Genomic DNA, 16,782 nt, shown 5'->3' with positions numbered 1-16,782 from the left:
AATGCAGGTTCTGTAATCTTTTTGATGGGAGAAGAATTGTGTACCAGGACAATGCTCTGATGCAAAACAGACAGCATGCCAAATCTGAATGGCTGTTTGTCTATGGATGTCTCTCAATGGTTAATTGGTCTCCGTAGCAACCAGTTAAACAGTGTTCCTCTCAGCAGGGCCTCAGCTGTTATTTACATACTGTACAGATACACTTGATACTGCAATGTTGTATAATTTGTAATCTCAGACTAGCTATTAGCACTAAGTAAATCTGTGCCTTATTGCACTGAGTCAACATGTAAAAACTGCCTGTTGGCCAAGACACTGAGTGAGGACTAGATACAAAGGAAGCATGTCCACTGTAATGGAAGATATTTTCTTAGCTGGCTGAGTAAATAACAATGTTCCTTTCATGCTACATCTGACCAGTTAGGTGACCTGCCATCATAAAAATGTACCTCACTATATGTGTCAAGGATCCATTGAACAGAACCAATAAAAGAAAAGGATGTCACAGTGGCAGCTGTAACCTCAGTCACCGTAGGAAACTGATGTTCTGTTTCATCCCTCCCTGACTGCCAGCGGCAGTAAACAGAATGTCCCTTTGCACTCCATGCAGGTGGAGATCTTGTATCAACAAAGTCATGTGTGTGGCCTGTTGGCTACGTGCCTGGCTGGCTGCCCACTTGGGGTTAGTTGTTTGTCTTGTTTGCGTTTGTGAAATAGGTCCGCTGGATGTTCTGATACATGTCCTGTGGCCCATTCACAGTTCTAGCTCACATTTCCTAACCTGGCTCCCTATCTCTGTTGAAATTGATGCTGGAGCCCAAGGCAATGAGTTGTACTGTCTGGGTGCGGGTCACTTTAGGAAAGCCCTGTCTGACCCATGTATTAACTGCAACATCCTTCCACCAACAAAGGCTGCGTCAGGGGATAGTGTTGTATGTGGAGATGACCCTCAGTCTTGTGGGGCAGCAGGAGCCCAGGGTCCCTCTCAATAGAGCACCTTGAAGCACTAGTGTGGGCTCCCACTTTGAGGTAAATACATGAGACTTGGATGAGGAAACAGGCTTCAACCTCTGTGTTTCAAGACTGTGAAGGTGCATTTATCCCTAAGGGCAGATCCATCTCCAGAACTATCATGCCATGGAGCTGAGCCTGCCAGTGTACAGGCCAAGGATGGCTGAGCATAGAGGTGGGAGGGACTCTGCCCACTGTAGGTGACACTGTGTGAAGCCCTGGTTAAGACTGGACTAGATGATCTAGGTGCTCACTCAGTTGGTAATCCAGTTCCATCCTTTGACGTTCCACCCTCGTCTTTTTTTTAGTTTGTTTGTTTTGAGGAAGAGGGCTTGAAGTGCTGCTGGGCAGATCCATGGTCTCACCATGGGAGGGATGCTAAGACCCTGGTTACAGTGACTTCCCAAGTCTCTGCTGGTTGCTTGGTAACCTCACAGTGACGACAAGACTCCAGCAAGTCTGTTGTCCTGGCCAAGAAATAGCCCAGCCAGTACCCCCAACAGCAACTTGTCACTTGTGCACTTTGGTTTTTGTACAAATTAAACAAACAACATATAATGTGCTAAAAAGTGAGCTTTAGAGGTGCTGGTAGGCAGACTTTTTTTTACTCTTGAGCAGAGTCAGGCTAGTTTTTGGAGCTTGACCCATATTAGGGACTAAAAGTCAGGATATCTCAGGCTCCTCTGTGTTGAGTTTGACAATTCTTTTCCTTTTCCCATTCCCTTTAAACAGAACCAGTAAAAGAAATGGATGTTGTGCTGACATGAGTCACTAAAGGACGTGGATGATATACTGTAGATAATCAAATAACCTTGCACTGATGGATGATAAGAGCTGATGAATAATGTGTACTGTTATCATTATAGAGGCGTATAGGTTATATAAATGATCATGGGCTAAACATTTTCACTTCACTGTACATTTTTTTCTTTCATTTGTGAGTTATAGTCCCCCATTGTATTTAGATCTACTTTGTGCCATATAAAGTATGTAATGCTGGACCGCACACTGTTTGAAAACCAGTGCTTCAATGTGAATCACTTAAAAATATTTTGGATATCAGTCATATTTTATGCTATTCAAATGTGTATAAAAATATAAAACATACTAATAAAGCCCTTTCTGTTAAAGAGAGTTAACACCAAATGAATGTTTTTTTTTTTCTCTCAGCTATGTATGTGCTCTTTTGCATCTAACTTATGGGAACAAACAAACAAAAAGATCCATTCACATCAACATTGTGATACCAAACTTTTGTACAATATACAATAAATTTCTTTATTTTCACCTTTTTACAGATATATATTCTTTATGTTTAATTTCCCCCAGATCTATATATATATATAGATATAGATATATTTATATTAGACTCTGTTATATATTCTGTAAGCACTTGCTGTTGCAACAACCATTTTCTATAAAGGCTTCATTTAAGTTCCACAGTTTCTTCCTATAGTTGCACTGTTGGCAATATTCCACAAACCATTTTTCAATAAGACATTGTTGAATATAAGACCCCACTTGCTCTCAGATGGATCTAGCCCAAGTGAAATATATCTTTCTGCTGCCACCAAGTGGTGATGAAGGAACATTTATTTCAGGTAAACACATACTGTTAAGCTGGAGGAATGCCTTGATTATTTTCTCATGTCATGAGCAGAATTGGTTTTCTACTTCCTCTGGTGCAAACCTCAGAGCTCATAATGTTCACCTCGCTTGCAGATATCAGATTTATTGACCGTCCAGGCTGGCTCTGTAGTCTGGCTCCTCTCTTACTGTGTGGCGGTGTGTACTAGTCCCTGCTGCACGGCTCAGTTACTCACTAAAAACCCTGAATCAGCTGAATTATGGCGCTGTTGGACTCTCTCCCACATTCCTCCTGTCTGACTCACAATAGAACGGGCCAGCCTGCTTCCCATGTGATAACTTCCAAATTAAATTTCATCACTGCTCATTAGACTTAATGGGGCTCAAAATACTCAGAGCATTAGCAAGCTGCATTACACAGCTAGTTTGCACTCTGACTCATGACGTCTTCTAAGACCAACGTGTAAGTCAACTTACTTGTGAGGTTTTTAATTTAAACACATTAATTATTTGTGCTGTGTGCGCCTGGAAATATAATGATTCCTGGAACCAGCTCAGAACGCTTACCATTGCTTCTGATTGGTCAACAGTTGTGGAAGTTGTTAGTACAGCTAAACCTCAGGAGCACTGTCACTAAAATTTTGACAGTTTGGGGAATCTAGATAATCATTTCTAGTGGTGGAAAGTAACTAAGTACAGTACTGCACTGTACTTAAGTACAATTCTGAGGTACTTGCACTTTACTTGAGTATTTCCATCTGATGCTACTTTATACTTCCACTTCACTACATTTCAGAGGGAAATATTGTACTTTCTACTCCACTACATTTATTTGACAGCTTTAGTTACTTTTCAGATGAAGATTTGACACAATGGATAATATAACAAGCTTTTAAAATACAGCATATTGTTAAAGATGAAACCAGTGGTTTCCAACCTTTTTGGCTTTTGACGTCTTACAAAAAGCAGTGTGTAGTCGGGGTCACATTTCAGATGTCTATGAGTTGTTAACAGCTCCACCAAATAATGATTTTTCCCTCTAAACTTCTCACATGCTCTCATTTCAATAAATGTTCAAATGATCCAATATTTCACCAAAAATCAAAGATCAGAGAAAAAATCCAAAAACTGAAAACAGATTTGTGCATCAGAACTTTGTTTTTTCTTCTTTCCTGTCCTGTTAATCATCTCACGACCCCTCAGATTTATCTGGTGACTGTTTGGAGGGGCCTGAACCCTAGGTTGGGAACCACTGGACTAAACTAGCTAACTGTATATAAAGTAGTTGAAACTAGCTCCACCTCCAGCAGCTACAACAGTAACATGCTGCTCCAACACTGATGCTTCAGTATTAATAATCTAATGATGTCATATATAATAATATATCAGTCAGAGGGACCAAACCACTACTTTTACTGCAATACTTTACTACATTAAGCTGATAATGCTTTTCCATGAAGGACTTTGACTTGTAATGGAGTTTTTTTACATTGCAGTATTGGTACTTTTACTGAGGTAAAGGGTCTGAATACTTCTTCCACCACTGCTGCTTCTACTGGTTAGACAGAATAAACATTCCCATCAGCTGTATTTTGTGTTAAGTGAGAATTAGTGAATATTAGCATGCTAACAAAACACTAAACTAGATTGAATACGGTAAACATTATCTGTATGTGTGGATGGCTGTAGGCTGTAGCCTTGTTGTCACACACTTTGGAATTAGACAGAATCAGCAGGAAGCTGTAAAGAAATGCGTTTTAAGATACAGAATCGAGTTTCAGAACTATCCTCAGCAATATTATTTTGCATTTCTGGCTTGTAGTGTGAGCACTCCTCCACTGTGACACTTGTGATCACACACATTACAAGGCTCATTGTGTGATGTGGCTGCTGGCCTGGAATGAGGGCTTCCTCTGCCCCAGTGGATCCATTCTCCAGAGGTGTTTGTCTGCAGACAGCAGGATCAGAGTAGAATCCCGTGTTTAAAGAAACGTTGGTTGTAGTCTCAGCTTTTGGATCAAAAACCAACCCAAATAAGAGAGAGCTGCTCAGAATGCCAGAAAGGTACCAAACTGTCAAAATGAAATGGCAAGTAAATGTCAAAATTAAATCAACACACTAGCTGAATGTTTTAGTTTAATTCTGGCTTCTGTTAAACATTATATATTTATGAAATTAAATCTACTGTCCAACACCTTAAACCGAGTTACAGCTTGAATTCATTGTAAACAACAGACACAAGCTGTTAACATTGGATGTGACTTCTACGGGTTTGTGCCACCATCAATGATAACCCAGCCAGCTAGACAGACAGTGTTTGTAAATCTAAAAACAACAAGAGATTTTCCAGCCTTTCTAGATTTGTGAGTACAACTTTCAATGTTGTGCACACTGTAGAAAGGCTTTGTATGGGGAGAGGGACAGATGGACTCTGGCTGGCTTAGAAATGTTTGTGCCACTGTGCAACAATCCTTTGTGAGAGCATAGTTTACTGTTCACTGTCAACAAAGCAACAGAAGAGGAGCTTGGGTAAATGATCCAAAATAATTTGAATAAACCATAAATTGACCATTTCAGTTATCTGGAAATGTTGGATCATCAATCAATCAACAAATCCAATAAACAGGTCTTTTTTTTTAAACTCAGCACTCTGCATTGGCATATTTCTTTCATAGCTGCTGTTTTCATCTTACAGCATATTTTTTATGTGAATTTTCTATTTTATGTTTCATCAATCTTTCAGACAATTCCAGACAATCACACACTCACACACACTGGTTTCCACTTATTTCCACAAGCAGTGTTTGGGTCTCTGTAACTATATATGTGTGTGTGTGCGTGCGTGTGCAATTGTCTGGAATTGTCTGAAAGATTGATGAACCATAAAAGAGAAAATTAGGTAGTTGTGGAGGGGAAAAAGGGAGGTAGGGTCTATAGAGAGGAAAAAGAAGAGAAAGGGAAAAGGAAAAGAAGGACAACACTATAGAAGGACTATACAAGCATGAGAGGGAGAGAGGGTAGCCTACTATATGACGATTAGCACTTAAAATGTAGAATATTACCCTTTTACTGGGCGTAAATGGAATAAAATTTTAAAAAGCGCCAAATGGAAAATATGAATTAAGTTCTAATGTGTCTCTTTAAACAGTGCAGCAAATAGATGTCCTGTGTAGTGAAGGGGAGGAGAGTCAAGTTAACCACAATACAATGAAACATTTCCTGTCATCATTTTCAACATTCAAAGATTATTGACATGTCATAATATATAGGCTAGTTGATGATCAGCTGAAATTCAAATTATGTCAGTATCCACACAGTAGGTACATGCCTTAAACTCAGATTTAACTCACAATTTTACTCACATATTTGAGTGTAGGGGGATTTTAAACAATTAATCGATAATCTAAATAGTTGCATATTGATTTTCTGTCAATCAGTTAATTGTTTCAGCTCTGGAACTATAAAGTTTATTATTATTAGTATCTATATGCCACCTATTTTACAGCCAGTTATGTTTTGAACAAGCTCATCCAGTTGTTGGGTTCAACAGAAGGCTGGATTATGAACTGGGCAAAGTGAGCAGTGTCCTGAGGTCCCCATACTTCAAGGTGCTCCCACAAGCCCCGTCTTTACTGTATGGCATTGTCTTGTGATAATTTGATTAATTGTAACTTTGTTTGGGAATATGTAAAAATGCACTATTGAAGCATAATGTCAGCTGACATGATACAGGTCTTCAGGTGGATCCTGCTTTATTACCTGATCTTGAGGTCCTGTCTTGAAGAAAGTCTCTGTTAAAATCTAGTTTTAAGACCTTCATTAGCTGAGCTGATATTGTGCTTACAATCAGCAAATCTGGGACCATTTAATATCTCTAACACTGTACATAGTTCACACAGCAAGGGAAGGAATGGTGGGCTAATAGGGGTCCAGCGCCACATTTGTGCCCAAGGGCTCTCTAGAAGGTTAATCTTACCATGATTCATGGATGCTTCCATATATGAGATTTCAGAATGTGTTGCCACACAGCAACATTTTTAATGCAGGAAACAATCATATATTGTACCTTTCACAATGTTCATGTTTGCCTATTGTTTCACCCCATAGACTAAAAAAATAATAGCCACCATGACGTCACCCATTGGTTTGTGGACTTCCATTTTGAAGCCTTGAATTTGGAATTTTGACTGTTGCCATTTTGGATTTTTGGAGCCACAAGTGACCATATTTGGACCATGATTTGGATGAGAGGGTGGAGATGATGCTAACGCTAGCCGCTAGGTGCTAGCTTGGTTAGCACAGTGCACCCCTAACCCTAACCCTAACCCTAATCTGGGGTTAAGATACATAACATACATAACCAATGCTGTCGTGTGGTAGCAATTTGTCAATCACAATTTAGCCACGCCCTAAAGCATAGCCTGCTTTATCATCTATTTCACTCTAAATGGGACCATGATTTACAAAATGAACATCATGCTGTATTGAAGAAGACTTGAACCCAGTGACTGAGACCATAAACTCATTAGGAAATTGTTTACTGAGGTAATAAATTAAGTGAGAAAGAAACTTAAACTTACATACAATTGGACTTCTTTCTGCAACCAGTGGAGTCGTCCCCTGCTGGCCAAAAGAGAGAATGCAGGTTTAAGGCACTTCCGCCTTGTTTCACCCCCATTTCCCTCGAAGTAAAAACGTGTTTTATTTTGAAAGCACTGTCGCCTTCTTCCTTGTAATGATCGATGAGAGTTGAACTTGACGACAGAGAGCGCAGAGCTACACGCCCGCAGATACACAAAGGGAGCACAAGGACCTGCAGCTATGGGGATCAAACTGTATTACACCACCGTTACTGCCTCACGGACGGTGAGTCAAGTAGCCATAAGTGAATTTAATGAATTGAACCTTGTGTTTGTGTTTTTGGCTCCAGAGGCAGCAGCTAACAAAGCTCAGTCCAACAGACACACCCAGCACCCTATCAGTAATAGCTTCCTGCTGACTAACAGTGCAGCGGGCCTATGCAACCCACTACTCATTTATATCGCTATTGTAACGTCAGCATTACCAGACTGTAGGCGTAATGAGGATGAAAGTTGTAAATTTAACAAAAACATTAAGGAGGTGCGAAGACGAGCCAGTGTGCATCACTCCACTTCATTTCCTTCATCTTGGTAAAGGCTAGGTGTTTTTTTTATTTAGCATGTTTGGCTAGCTATGTTTCCAGAAATTTCTCCAACACAATAACAACAACCGTGTTACTTATTCTAAAACTGACACTATTATTGTCTCATTTTGGTACGTAAGGCTGGCCTCAATAGCTAAGTCATAGAGCTAAGTGTACCGACCATATATCCGCTTCCTGTACCGAGAAACCAAACTTCATTTAAAAATCAGGCAGTTTAAGGTAACCTTGCTTATGACAAGTAATCCTTATAACCCTTTTAGATAGATAGTTATCAGTCCAGCATTCACCAAATACTCTAAACAACACTTTTTTTTTTTTAAAGGAAGCTCATCGTTTGAAATGGGTACACCTGCTAACTAGTCCATATTACAGCAGGTTTGTGTTAAGCCAGCATGAGAAGCAGTAATACAATTACAAATGTTACTTTAGTAAAAGCTGCCTTTTGGATTATATGTAAGCCGAATTAACCAGTAGATCCTTTAATTAGGAAAGAAGTCAGAAGTTCACATTATTTGTTGACTGATTTCGCTGATAAGCACTATAAGATAAAATAGTTAGATTTTGTAATGTAGTTTTGCAGTAGATTTGCAGACACTACAGTAGGATGGATGGAGTTGAACTGGTAGGCATTAAGACTCTGCAGATATCAGTAAATGTGCAGATGCTGGAAAACACAATATTCCTTGTTAGACTCATTTTTGCAGCACTTTATGAAAACAGCGCATGACTACACACGGGGTCAAACATCTGCTATCTATTACATGTGAGGAATTCATGTAGTGAAAAAGCTCTGTGACCTGCATGAGTTTTTAACCCTCTCATGTGCAGTGATACCTATTTGTATGTGCTTATACCCGGTTTACTGTAGAAACCTTTTAGATAAAGCATCGGGGAGGTTTTGATTGGTCATTCCCCACTGACACCCAGTTTCAATCCTCTGTCCGCTGTCTTCAACACATGTCATATATTAGCCAGTGATGTATTTTCATATTCATATGCATGTGCTGATTACTTGTATTGAGTAACATTTTTCAAAATAGCCACTGCCGGCCACAGCTCCAATGATTCAGAGGAACGTTTAACTGCTTCCACAATTTAGTGAAACACGCACACACAGTTCCCTTTTTTTATTTAAGAACATGGAACTGGCCTCACAATGAGTGTGTGTGTGTGTGTGTGGGGAAAACTAAATGCCAGCTTGTGGGTTTCCAGTTAGTGTTTTGCTTAGGTGTGGTCATTTTTACGAAAACCCCCCTCCCAACTTCCTCAGTCGCCCAAAAAGATAGCAGAGTGTTCACCAGGTCTATTAATCACCACCCACAAACCAGATAACACTAGTGCTTTTTAAAGGCGCATAGTAAAAAAGGTCCTTAAATCATATAATGTTTTTTTTTCCTTCTTTTTACTACAGCACTTTGCTCTGAGTAATGTCTCTATGCCCCTGCCCTTGAATAGATAATATCATAAGGTTGATTTGAATAGTTCCTCAAAGCTGTTTGCTGGCCTTTTGATTGCATAGTATTAATCACACAGACTACTAGCTCAACAGTCAGAAAAATCATCTTTTTCTCTTCTTTGTTCTTAGAAATGTTGTTAGTAAAAACAGGATTAGAAGTTGTTGACTTTGCTGCAACGGTTGAACGAGTTGATTGCTGTTAACGTTGGCGCCGAGCGAATCTCTGATGGGAGCTGTTGTTTTTCCAGGTGAAGTCTCAACAGGCAGAAGTGATCCGAATCCTCGAGAGTAAAAGCATCCAGTATGAGCTCATCGACATCTCCGTGGGCGGCGAGCTTCGCGATGAAATGAGAAGCAAAGCAGGAAACCCCACGGCTGTCCCCCCCCAGCTGTTCAACGAAGACAAGTACTGCGGGGTGAGGCTTATTTTTAACCTCTCCATCGGTTTTCTAATACAATAACTTTTGAATGTCACTGTAGAAATCTAGCTGACGCTTAACTCTGGGATAATTACAGTAGGATGAATTAAAATGATGGAATAGCTTGAATTTGTAGAGATCACTTGGATTGGGCGAGGGTGGCCCTCTCTGGTGATTAAAGGGATATTAAACACTGAGTTCCTGCAGGCCTGAAAGGAAGCTCTGACAAGTTTGTTCCTCTTTCATGGTTCCCTCAGCACATTTCTGTTTATTTGTATGTTTGCTATGTTTCAACAATGTACACTGTAGTTAGGACAGAGAGATGTTGATTGATCGGATTGTGAAATGATCGGTATTGGCTAAGATAAACCTGATCAAACACAGATCCTTTCTTCACTGATATCAAAGCCGCTCTCCTTTACAACACTGCATTTTGCTGCATATGCGAGTGAAAATGAAATGACCTCATTTCAAGATCATTTGGGTGCATCAGTGTGTGTGAGACTCTGAGTTCTTACACCCAGATTGGCAAAATACATGGAATTAATATATTTGTTATCAGATCTTTTATCTCACCTCTTTCTTCCTTATTAGCAAAGTGTATAAAACGTTCAGGTAGCAGCTTCTCATGTTTAGCTGACACTAAACCCCACTAACCCTTCTAAATTTTGCACACCTTATATTTTGAGAGCAACTTGATTCAAATACTGATGGTCCTGGTTGATATGAATGAAAGTTTGACTTGAGATTGCTGAAATGTACTTTTACTAGGAAGTAGAGCTACAACGAGTAGTCGATTAATCGATTAGTTGCCAACTATTAAATTAATCGCCAACTATTCTGATAATTGATTAATCATTTTGAGTCATTTTTTTTAAGAAGAAAATGTCCAAAGTCTCTTATTCTAGCCTCTGAAATGTGAATATTTTTTTGGTTTCTTTAGTCCTCTATGACTGTAAACTGAACATTTTTGGGTTGTAGATTGTTGGTCGAGACAAAAGAAGACATTCAAGGACGTTTTCTGCCCTTTTATGGACCAAACAACTAATGGATTAATCGAGAAAATAAAGGACAGATTAATCGATAATAAGAACAATCGTTTGTTGCAGCTCTACTAGGGAGTACTTCTCAGTCTGTTGGAGTTGTTGGAACAACAGAAACACTCAATCATCTCTGGATTGTCCAGTGGTGTTACAGAGAGGAGTTTTTTCCCTCACAATTGATCTTCAGCTGGATACGCACACAGGCTGCAGAAAGCACACAAACCTGACAACAGCCTGTCTGCATTTTAAAATGTCTTTGTTTACCTGTGTGCTGATTGACTATCATGGCATTTTCTTCTCCACAGAACTATGAAATGTTTTCTGAGGCGGTGGAAGCAGATACAGTGGAACAATTTCTGAAACTGACTGAGGGCGGCGTGTGATTCTCCAACTTAGTCCATCCCCACAACTACCTACAGTACCCACCCCTCGCCCACCCTTTGCCCTGAAGGACCCCCTTTATCCAGTCTCTCTTGACACCACTGGCAGTGTCCACCCATGTTCAATGCCATAATGAAGAATAATGCCAAATAATCAGAAGACACACATTCCCCCTACTGCACCATTTGACTCTCAATCAGTCTTAATCTGTTTTATTTTTGTGTTCTGTTCTTTTCTGTTCTTTCCTTTGATTCCTCTCAAACTTTTCTTTCCTGTCTGACACACTAGTGTTACAAAGTGATCCTAGGAATCAACGGGGTGTCTAAATGTGCAGTAATTAGGTCGACTAATCTTGGCTGCGGCCACATGATCGCTGGAGATTTAACTAATCCACTGGATGACAACATTCAACCCAGAATCTTCCTGATCCTCTGCAGACCAAACACACCATAATCACTCAGTCTTAACTACTTTGTTGTCTTTATCTGTAGCCTTCAAGTTCCCATGTTGCACATGACGGCACTCTATTTGTACTTCATATGGATGAAAATGCACACTGAAGTAGCAAGGATCGTGATGTCCTTTAAACCTAGTACATTTTCAATTATAGCAGCTAAAAGAGGCCTTTTTGGCCTTTACAACTTTTTGTGATTTTGGTCCATTGGTCACCTTGTGTAGTATGTGATAAGTAGTTTGGTACTGAAATGGGACCAGACTGTAGTCCACTGAGGTCCTGCACTGATCTGAACAGTGTGAAGGGGCAATAATGCCACCAGAACTCAAAAAGTGCATTTCAGGACAAAATTAAAAATATATATAAAAAACCAAACAAGCTAGAAACTAGTACTTGTCTGACACATTAAAGGTTATCTGTCAAGTTTTTTGAAACAGAAGTTAAGTTTACATCCAGTGTTTTTTTTATCTTGAGGTCGAACAAACGTGTTGAGTACATATCCTTCATAAAACATTTCCAAAGCTGATTGAAACAATTTTTTTTAATCATGCATTGTTTACATATATGTTTGTTTTCTAGTCTTCTTCTTCACTGCATTTGTTAGCACGTCGCTCTGTGTGCTGACATGTTATTACCGACTGTTTTTTCAGTGGTTTTTTCATGGAAGCAGTGGCAGGATGTGAATTGCACCACCTGCAAGCGTGCGTGTGCGTCCTCGTGCATGATACAAACCCACTTGTAAAAACATTGCTCCATAGCGCTACCAGTGGTCAAAAGTTTACTACCTTTAGGCCAACAGGAAAAGAAACAAGAAAAGGATTCAGTATTTCCCAAAATGTATTCCTGGCATTTTGGAGAAGGGTTTGACCCTTATGTAGAAATCAAATTTAAAGATGATTGAATAGTTAAAATAAAAACTAAATAAACACAATATGAAAAGTCCAACTCAAAACTTTTCTGAGGGGGGTAGTTGTGCGGTGGAGGGACTTGGACTCAGTATTTTAAATTCCTTGCTACGCACATGTTGGTGACTAGTATCAAAAAAATGCATTTGGGATCCAAACACCGTCAGTATTCATTATGGTCTCCAATGGTCCAAAATTACAAAAGGAAACAGTGGTTAAACATTTCAGTAGATAGCTGTTTAATTTTAGCATCCACTAAAACAGGATGAACGTAGTTCCTAATGTCACATTTGGTGCCAATATATATCTGTAATGCGCTTTTGCAGGTGGATATTCACTGTAGTAATAGCACTTACCTGCCATCTTCTACGTTTTCCATAATTTTACTGTATAACTTGAAAGCTTCATCTCTGGCACCAAGGAGTGCTCTGTATTGTTGGCTGATTGGCGCCAAACATTTAGAATGGCGTGTAAATGATCGGACTGAAAAGATGTGAATCTTTTAGCTTTTGACAACGTAGCTTCTCCTACTTCTGTTTCTTTTATGTTACAGTTACACTGATTTGTCCTGGGCATGAAGATGCAGTAATGTGACTATGCACTGAAACCCTGCCTCATTCTGAACAGAGATAAAGCTCAAAGCTGGTGTGTTTAAATGGACCTGACTCAGTCTTCAACTAGGGAACACTCACCACATGGGAAAAATGAAGGCTTCACTTATTTGTGCTTTTTATGTATTTACATTCATTCAGTTGATTGATCTCACTCGGAATACACTGTTCATGTATCAGGTCTCATGTCTTGTTTTTTTTTTAATTGAGGACAACATGGTTTCCCTCTCTTGTAACATCTGTCAACCCCCCCTGCTTTCAAAATTGTGTTGTTACGGTTTGGGATCCCTAGTAATGACAGCTTTTACACACAATGTTTGTGCACTGTTTTGTAAGTCGATGGTTGTAGATGTTTGCCTGTTATTGATGTATATTCACTATGAACCATGTTTTAGACATTCCATGTCTCTCTCTCTGAGCTCCTGCTTTGCTTTTGGACCAATTCCCCTTGGCCAAAAAAAGAAGAAAATAGGGAATAAAATGCTGATGTCTTCCAAGAAGATTGTGAAAAGTGATTTATGGGTAAAAAAATAAAATGGAGTTGAATCTACCTGTCTGAATTTTTTTTTTATTCATCTGTGGGACCAACCAACTTGGGCATTACATGAATTTCAAGTTTGAATTTCATCTTGAAAACAGAAAAAACTCCAGTTTCAAGATTCAGCATCAGTGTAAATTAAATTTGATTTGTGTGGTTTTCTATACATAAGTTTCAGTCCCCGTTTCAATGTGGAATTTTACAGGATAGTGTGGAGACATTTCCCACTCACATTTCTAATTTGCAAGTCAGTGGAATATTCTGATTGCCAATACAGTCACACGGATGACAAATCTCCCGCCCTCTGGCTTTGCAGTGTCAGTAGCTCATAGCTGTGTTGTATCATGACAACACTAAATCCATACAAATATATTGTATATTGAAAATCTAATGACTGTCAACAATGAATGTCAGGACCAGAGCATAAACATATTAATTTTTTACACACAGACTGAGTTAGTTAGTCTAAATTTAAAGGTAAAAGTCTAGTTTCATATAATTGTGTCCTGAGGTCACTTACATGAAAAAGTTATTTGAAAACTACAGTTTGTATCAATGAAGTAATATTAAAATGAATATTACTTCTTATATCCTCTAGGTGGAGCTGATGTAGCACATTTCACTTCTACCTTTAAAGAAGAAGAGGAAGACGAAGAAGAAGAAAATAATCAAGCTACCGAGAGTTAGCAGGAAAGGAGGGATTCACTTTCTAATTAAAAGCAAAAACAGACAGTCGGTTGTGGCATGCTTAACACAATTGAAACACATTAGAAATATTTTAAATAAGGGCACTTAATGACAAGGCAGGACTGTTCTATATGTTATGGTTCTGATTGGTTATTTTGCTGATTGTCGTTTGTTCCACCAATCATGTAGCCTACAGCTAACGTGACGTCAGACTGCGCAGCTCAAATTTCTGCTAATTAGCGATTGTAAGCGAACTGAACGGCACCTACAGATACAGGCAGAGAAAAGTAACAATATATAGAGAAAAGTTACATTAGATAGCTTGGTTGTGGGACTTAATTTACAACTTATGTTGCTTCATTTTGTTGGTGTGCGGTCCGTTGTGTGCGTGCAACAGAAGTAAGTGAGGAAGGTCTTCCTGTTCTGTCTGTCGAGTTTGAGAAACAAATTGTTAATTAGCCTACCAATTTAGAAAAAGGACGATACTGTGAGCCTCTAATTGCCTTTAAATCGTAGTGTTTTTGTTAGTTACAGTTTTTGAAGTATTTCTGTGTTAAATTCCATGTAAAAGTGAAGTGAATTCATTAAAATTGATTTGCTTTTAATTGCCATAATTGCTTAACCGGTGAATGATGAAGCACGAGCATGAGTCTTATGATGTGCAGGTGTTACCAATTAAGACCCGGTGTGCGTTAATTAGAGAAGTTAAATACCGTACTGTTGAGTCAGCGCTCATAGTTATTAAACATCACAATTTCTCTTTATGTTGTGCATAGTAATGATCATTTGCATTGTTATATAATTTGGGTAGTAGTTTTATTTGAACTTCCTTGCGATAGACTAATTTTCATTACTTTGGCTGATAAGTTTAGTGATAATTTCCTCCTTAACATGTACATATCATTCACACACACACTTGTCCCTATACAGCTTCAAATGTGGCAACAATAAAGAAGCAGTTCAAGTGCAAATGACCAAGTTTGTGATTTAACCCCTTAACAAAGAAACAGGGACAGATGGTAACTTTGGGCTATTTTTCAGATATTATCAGATATTTTTCATGTAATAATTGACATTGATAATATGACATTTTGGTTGTGAACTGGTGTTTTCATACAACTGGGCAATTTGGATTTAAAAAAAAATGAGGTTCACTATTTGGTTAGAGAGAATAAATACTAGTTATAATAAGTTAATATCATCCTGACCCCAGTGGTGGAAGAAGTATTCAGATCCTTTACTTAACTAAAAGTACCAATACAGCAATTTAAGTCCTGCATGAAAAATCTTACTACAGTAAAAGTAAATAAGTATTAGCAGCAAAATGCAGTTTAAGTAGTTGTTTGGTCCCTCTGACTGATATATATTTAACTAATCGTTGATTTTTGGTGAAATATTGAATCATTTGAACATTTATTGAAATGAAAGCATGTGAGAAGTTTAGAGGGAAAAATCGCTATTTGGTGGAGCTGTTAACAACTCATAGACATGTGAAATGTGACCCTGACTACACACTGCTTTTTGTAAGACGTCAAAAGCCAAAAAGGTTGGAAAGCACTGGTTTCATCTTTAACAATATGTTGTATTTTAAAAGCTTGTTATATTATCAATTGTGTCAAATATTCAACTGAAAAGTAACTCAAGCTGTCAAATAAATGTAGTGGAGTAGAAAGTACAATATTTCCTTCTGAAATGTTGTGGGGTGGAAGTATAAAGTAGCATCAGATGGAAATACTCGGGGTAAAGAACAAGTACCTCAGAATCGTACTTAAGTACATTACTTCACTCAGGTGTATTATCCTGTGAGGGTTTTATTCTGAAAATGTTGGCCGGAAGTTTTGCTGTTACTTCAGTGTGGATAAACACTGGTCCAAAGGAGGAAGCTGTGAAACCTGACAATTTACTGCTAAGGTAACGCGAGATAAAGTTATATATTAATGGCATAAGTGTTAAAGACACCAGACCGTACGAAGCTGATATGTGCAGTAATGACCTGTTTGTTGCAGTCAGCGTTGTTACTGTGTGACTGTCACGAGCAGACTGTTCATAGGTTAGCTAGCTGAGCTAAGCTAGCTGACACAAGCAGGGTAATATCTTAACGTAAGCTATTTGCAGTGGTATAGAATTAATTAAAAAAGGAAACTAACGAAGTGAGAGCCATTGTTTTAGTAAGTACCAGGTGTTGATATTGATATTGCCACTTATAACTGATACTGCTGTGTTTATGTTTAACCAGAAGACAGCAGCAGGTGTTGCTTTGCTTTTCGGGAAAAGATACATTTGTTAGAAACATTACTTTTTGGACTAATTTGCAGTCGCTGGGATTCAGTTTTCCATCCTGCATACACAAGAAACTCCAAACAACACTTTTTCATTCAAACGTTGTTGTTGTTTTGGAGTACACGTCACACTGTACACAAACACAGCTGATGTCTGTTAAGGTTAAAGGCTTTGATACCACAGAGGACACTCATTGGACTAACAATATAAGACTGTCTGACTGTA

General features: G+C 38.7%; 2 protein-coding genes across 8 annotated transcripts in view; both read left to right on the top strand.

The window, feature by feature from the left end:
• The first annotated feature begins 7,325 nt into the window (after positions 1-7,325).
• On the top strand, positions 7,326-13,602 carry sh3bgrl3 (SH3 domain binding glutamate-rich protein like 3). The gene is made up of 3 exons (XM_042435311.1): positions 7,326-7,464; positions 9,488-9,655; positions 11,007-13,602. Exons 1-3 carry the CDS (start codon positions 7,420-7,422, stop codon positions 11,082-11,084), a joined length of 291 nt encoding a protein of 96 aa, XP_042291245.1. The 5' UTR covers positions 7,326-7,419; the 3' UTR covers positions 11,085-13,602.
• Positions 13,603-14,503: 901 nt separating this feature from the next.
• trappc9 (trafficking protein particle complex subunit 9) overlaps positions 14,504-16,782 on the top strand; it is a 214,871-nt gene continuing 212,592 nt past the window's right edge. For 5 of the 7 annotated variants that reach the window (XM_042434953.1, XM_042434950.1, XM_042434956.1 and 2 more), the window contains exon 1: positions 14,504-14,676. The gene's annotated coding sequence lies outside the window, so the exon portion shown is untranslated. Of the gene's footprint in view, positions 14,677-16,092; positions 16,189-16,267; positions 16,446-16,782 lie in introns of those variants that run through there. The other 2 variants (XM_042434951.1, XM_042434952.1) reach the window with 2 other exon arrangements.

The sequence above is a fragment of the Thunnus maccoyii genome, chromosome 15 (assembly GCF_910596095.1).
Source record: "Thunnus maccoyii chromosome 15, fThuMac1.1, whole genome shotgun sequence".
NCBI lineage: Eukaryota > Metazoa > Chordata > Actinopteri > Scombriformes > Scombridae > Thunnus > Thunnus maccoyii.
This window is presented reverse-complemented; position numbering and strand designations above follow the sequence as displayed.

Coding starts and splice junctions, on each gene's coding strand:
- sh3bgrl3 (XM_042435311.1), top strand. CDS start 7,420: ATGGGGATCAAACTGTATTACACCACCGTTACTGCCTCACGGACG. Junction 7,465..9,487: donor CCGTTACTGCCTCACGGACG/GTGAGTCAAGTA, acceptor TTGTTTTTCCAG/GTGAAGTCTCAACAGGCAGA. Junction 9,656..11,006: donor ACGAAGACAAGTACTGCGGG/GTGAGGCTTATT, acceptor TCTTCTCCACAG/AACTATGAAATGTTTTCTGA.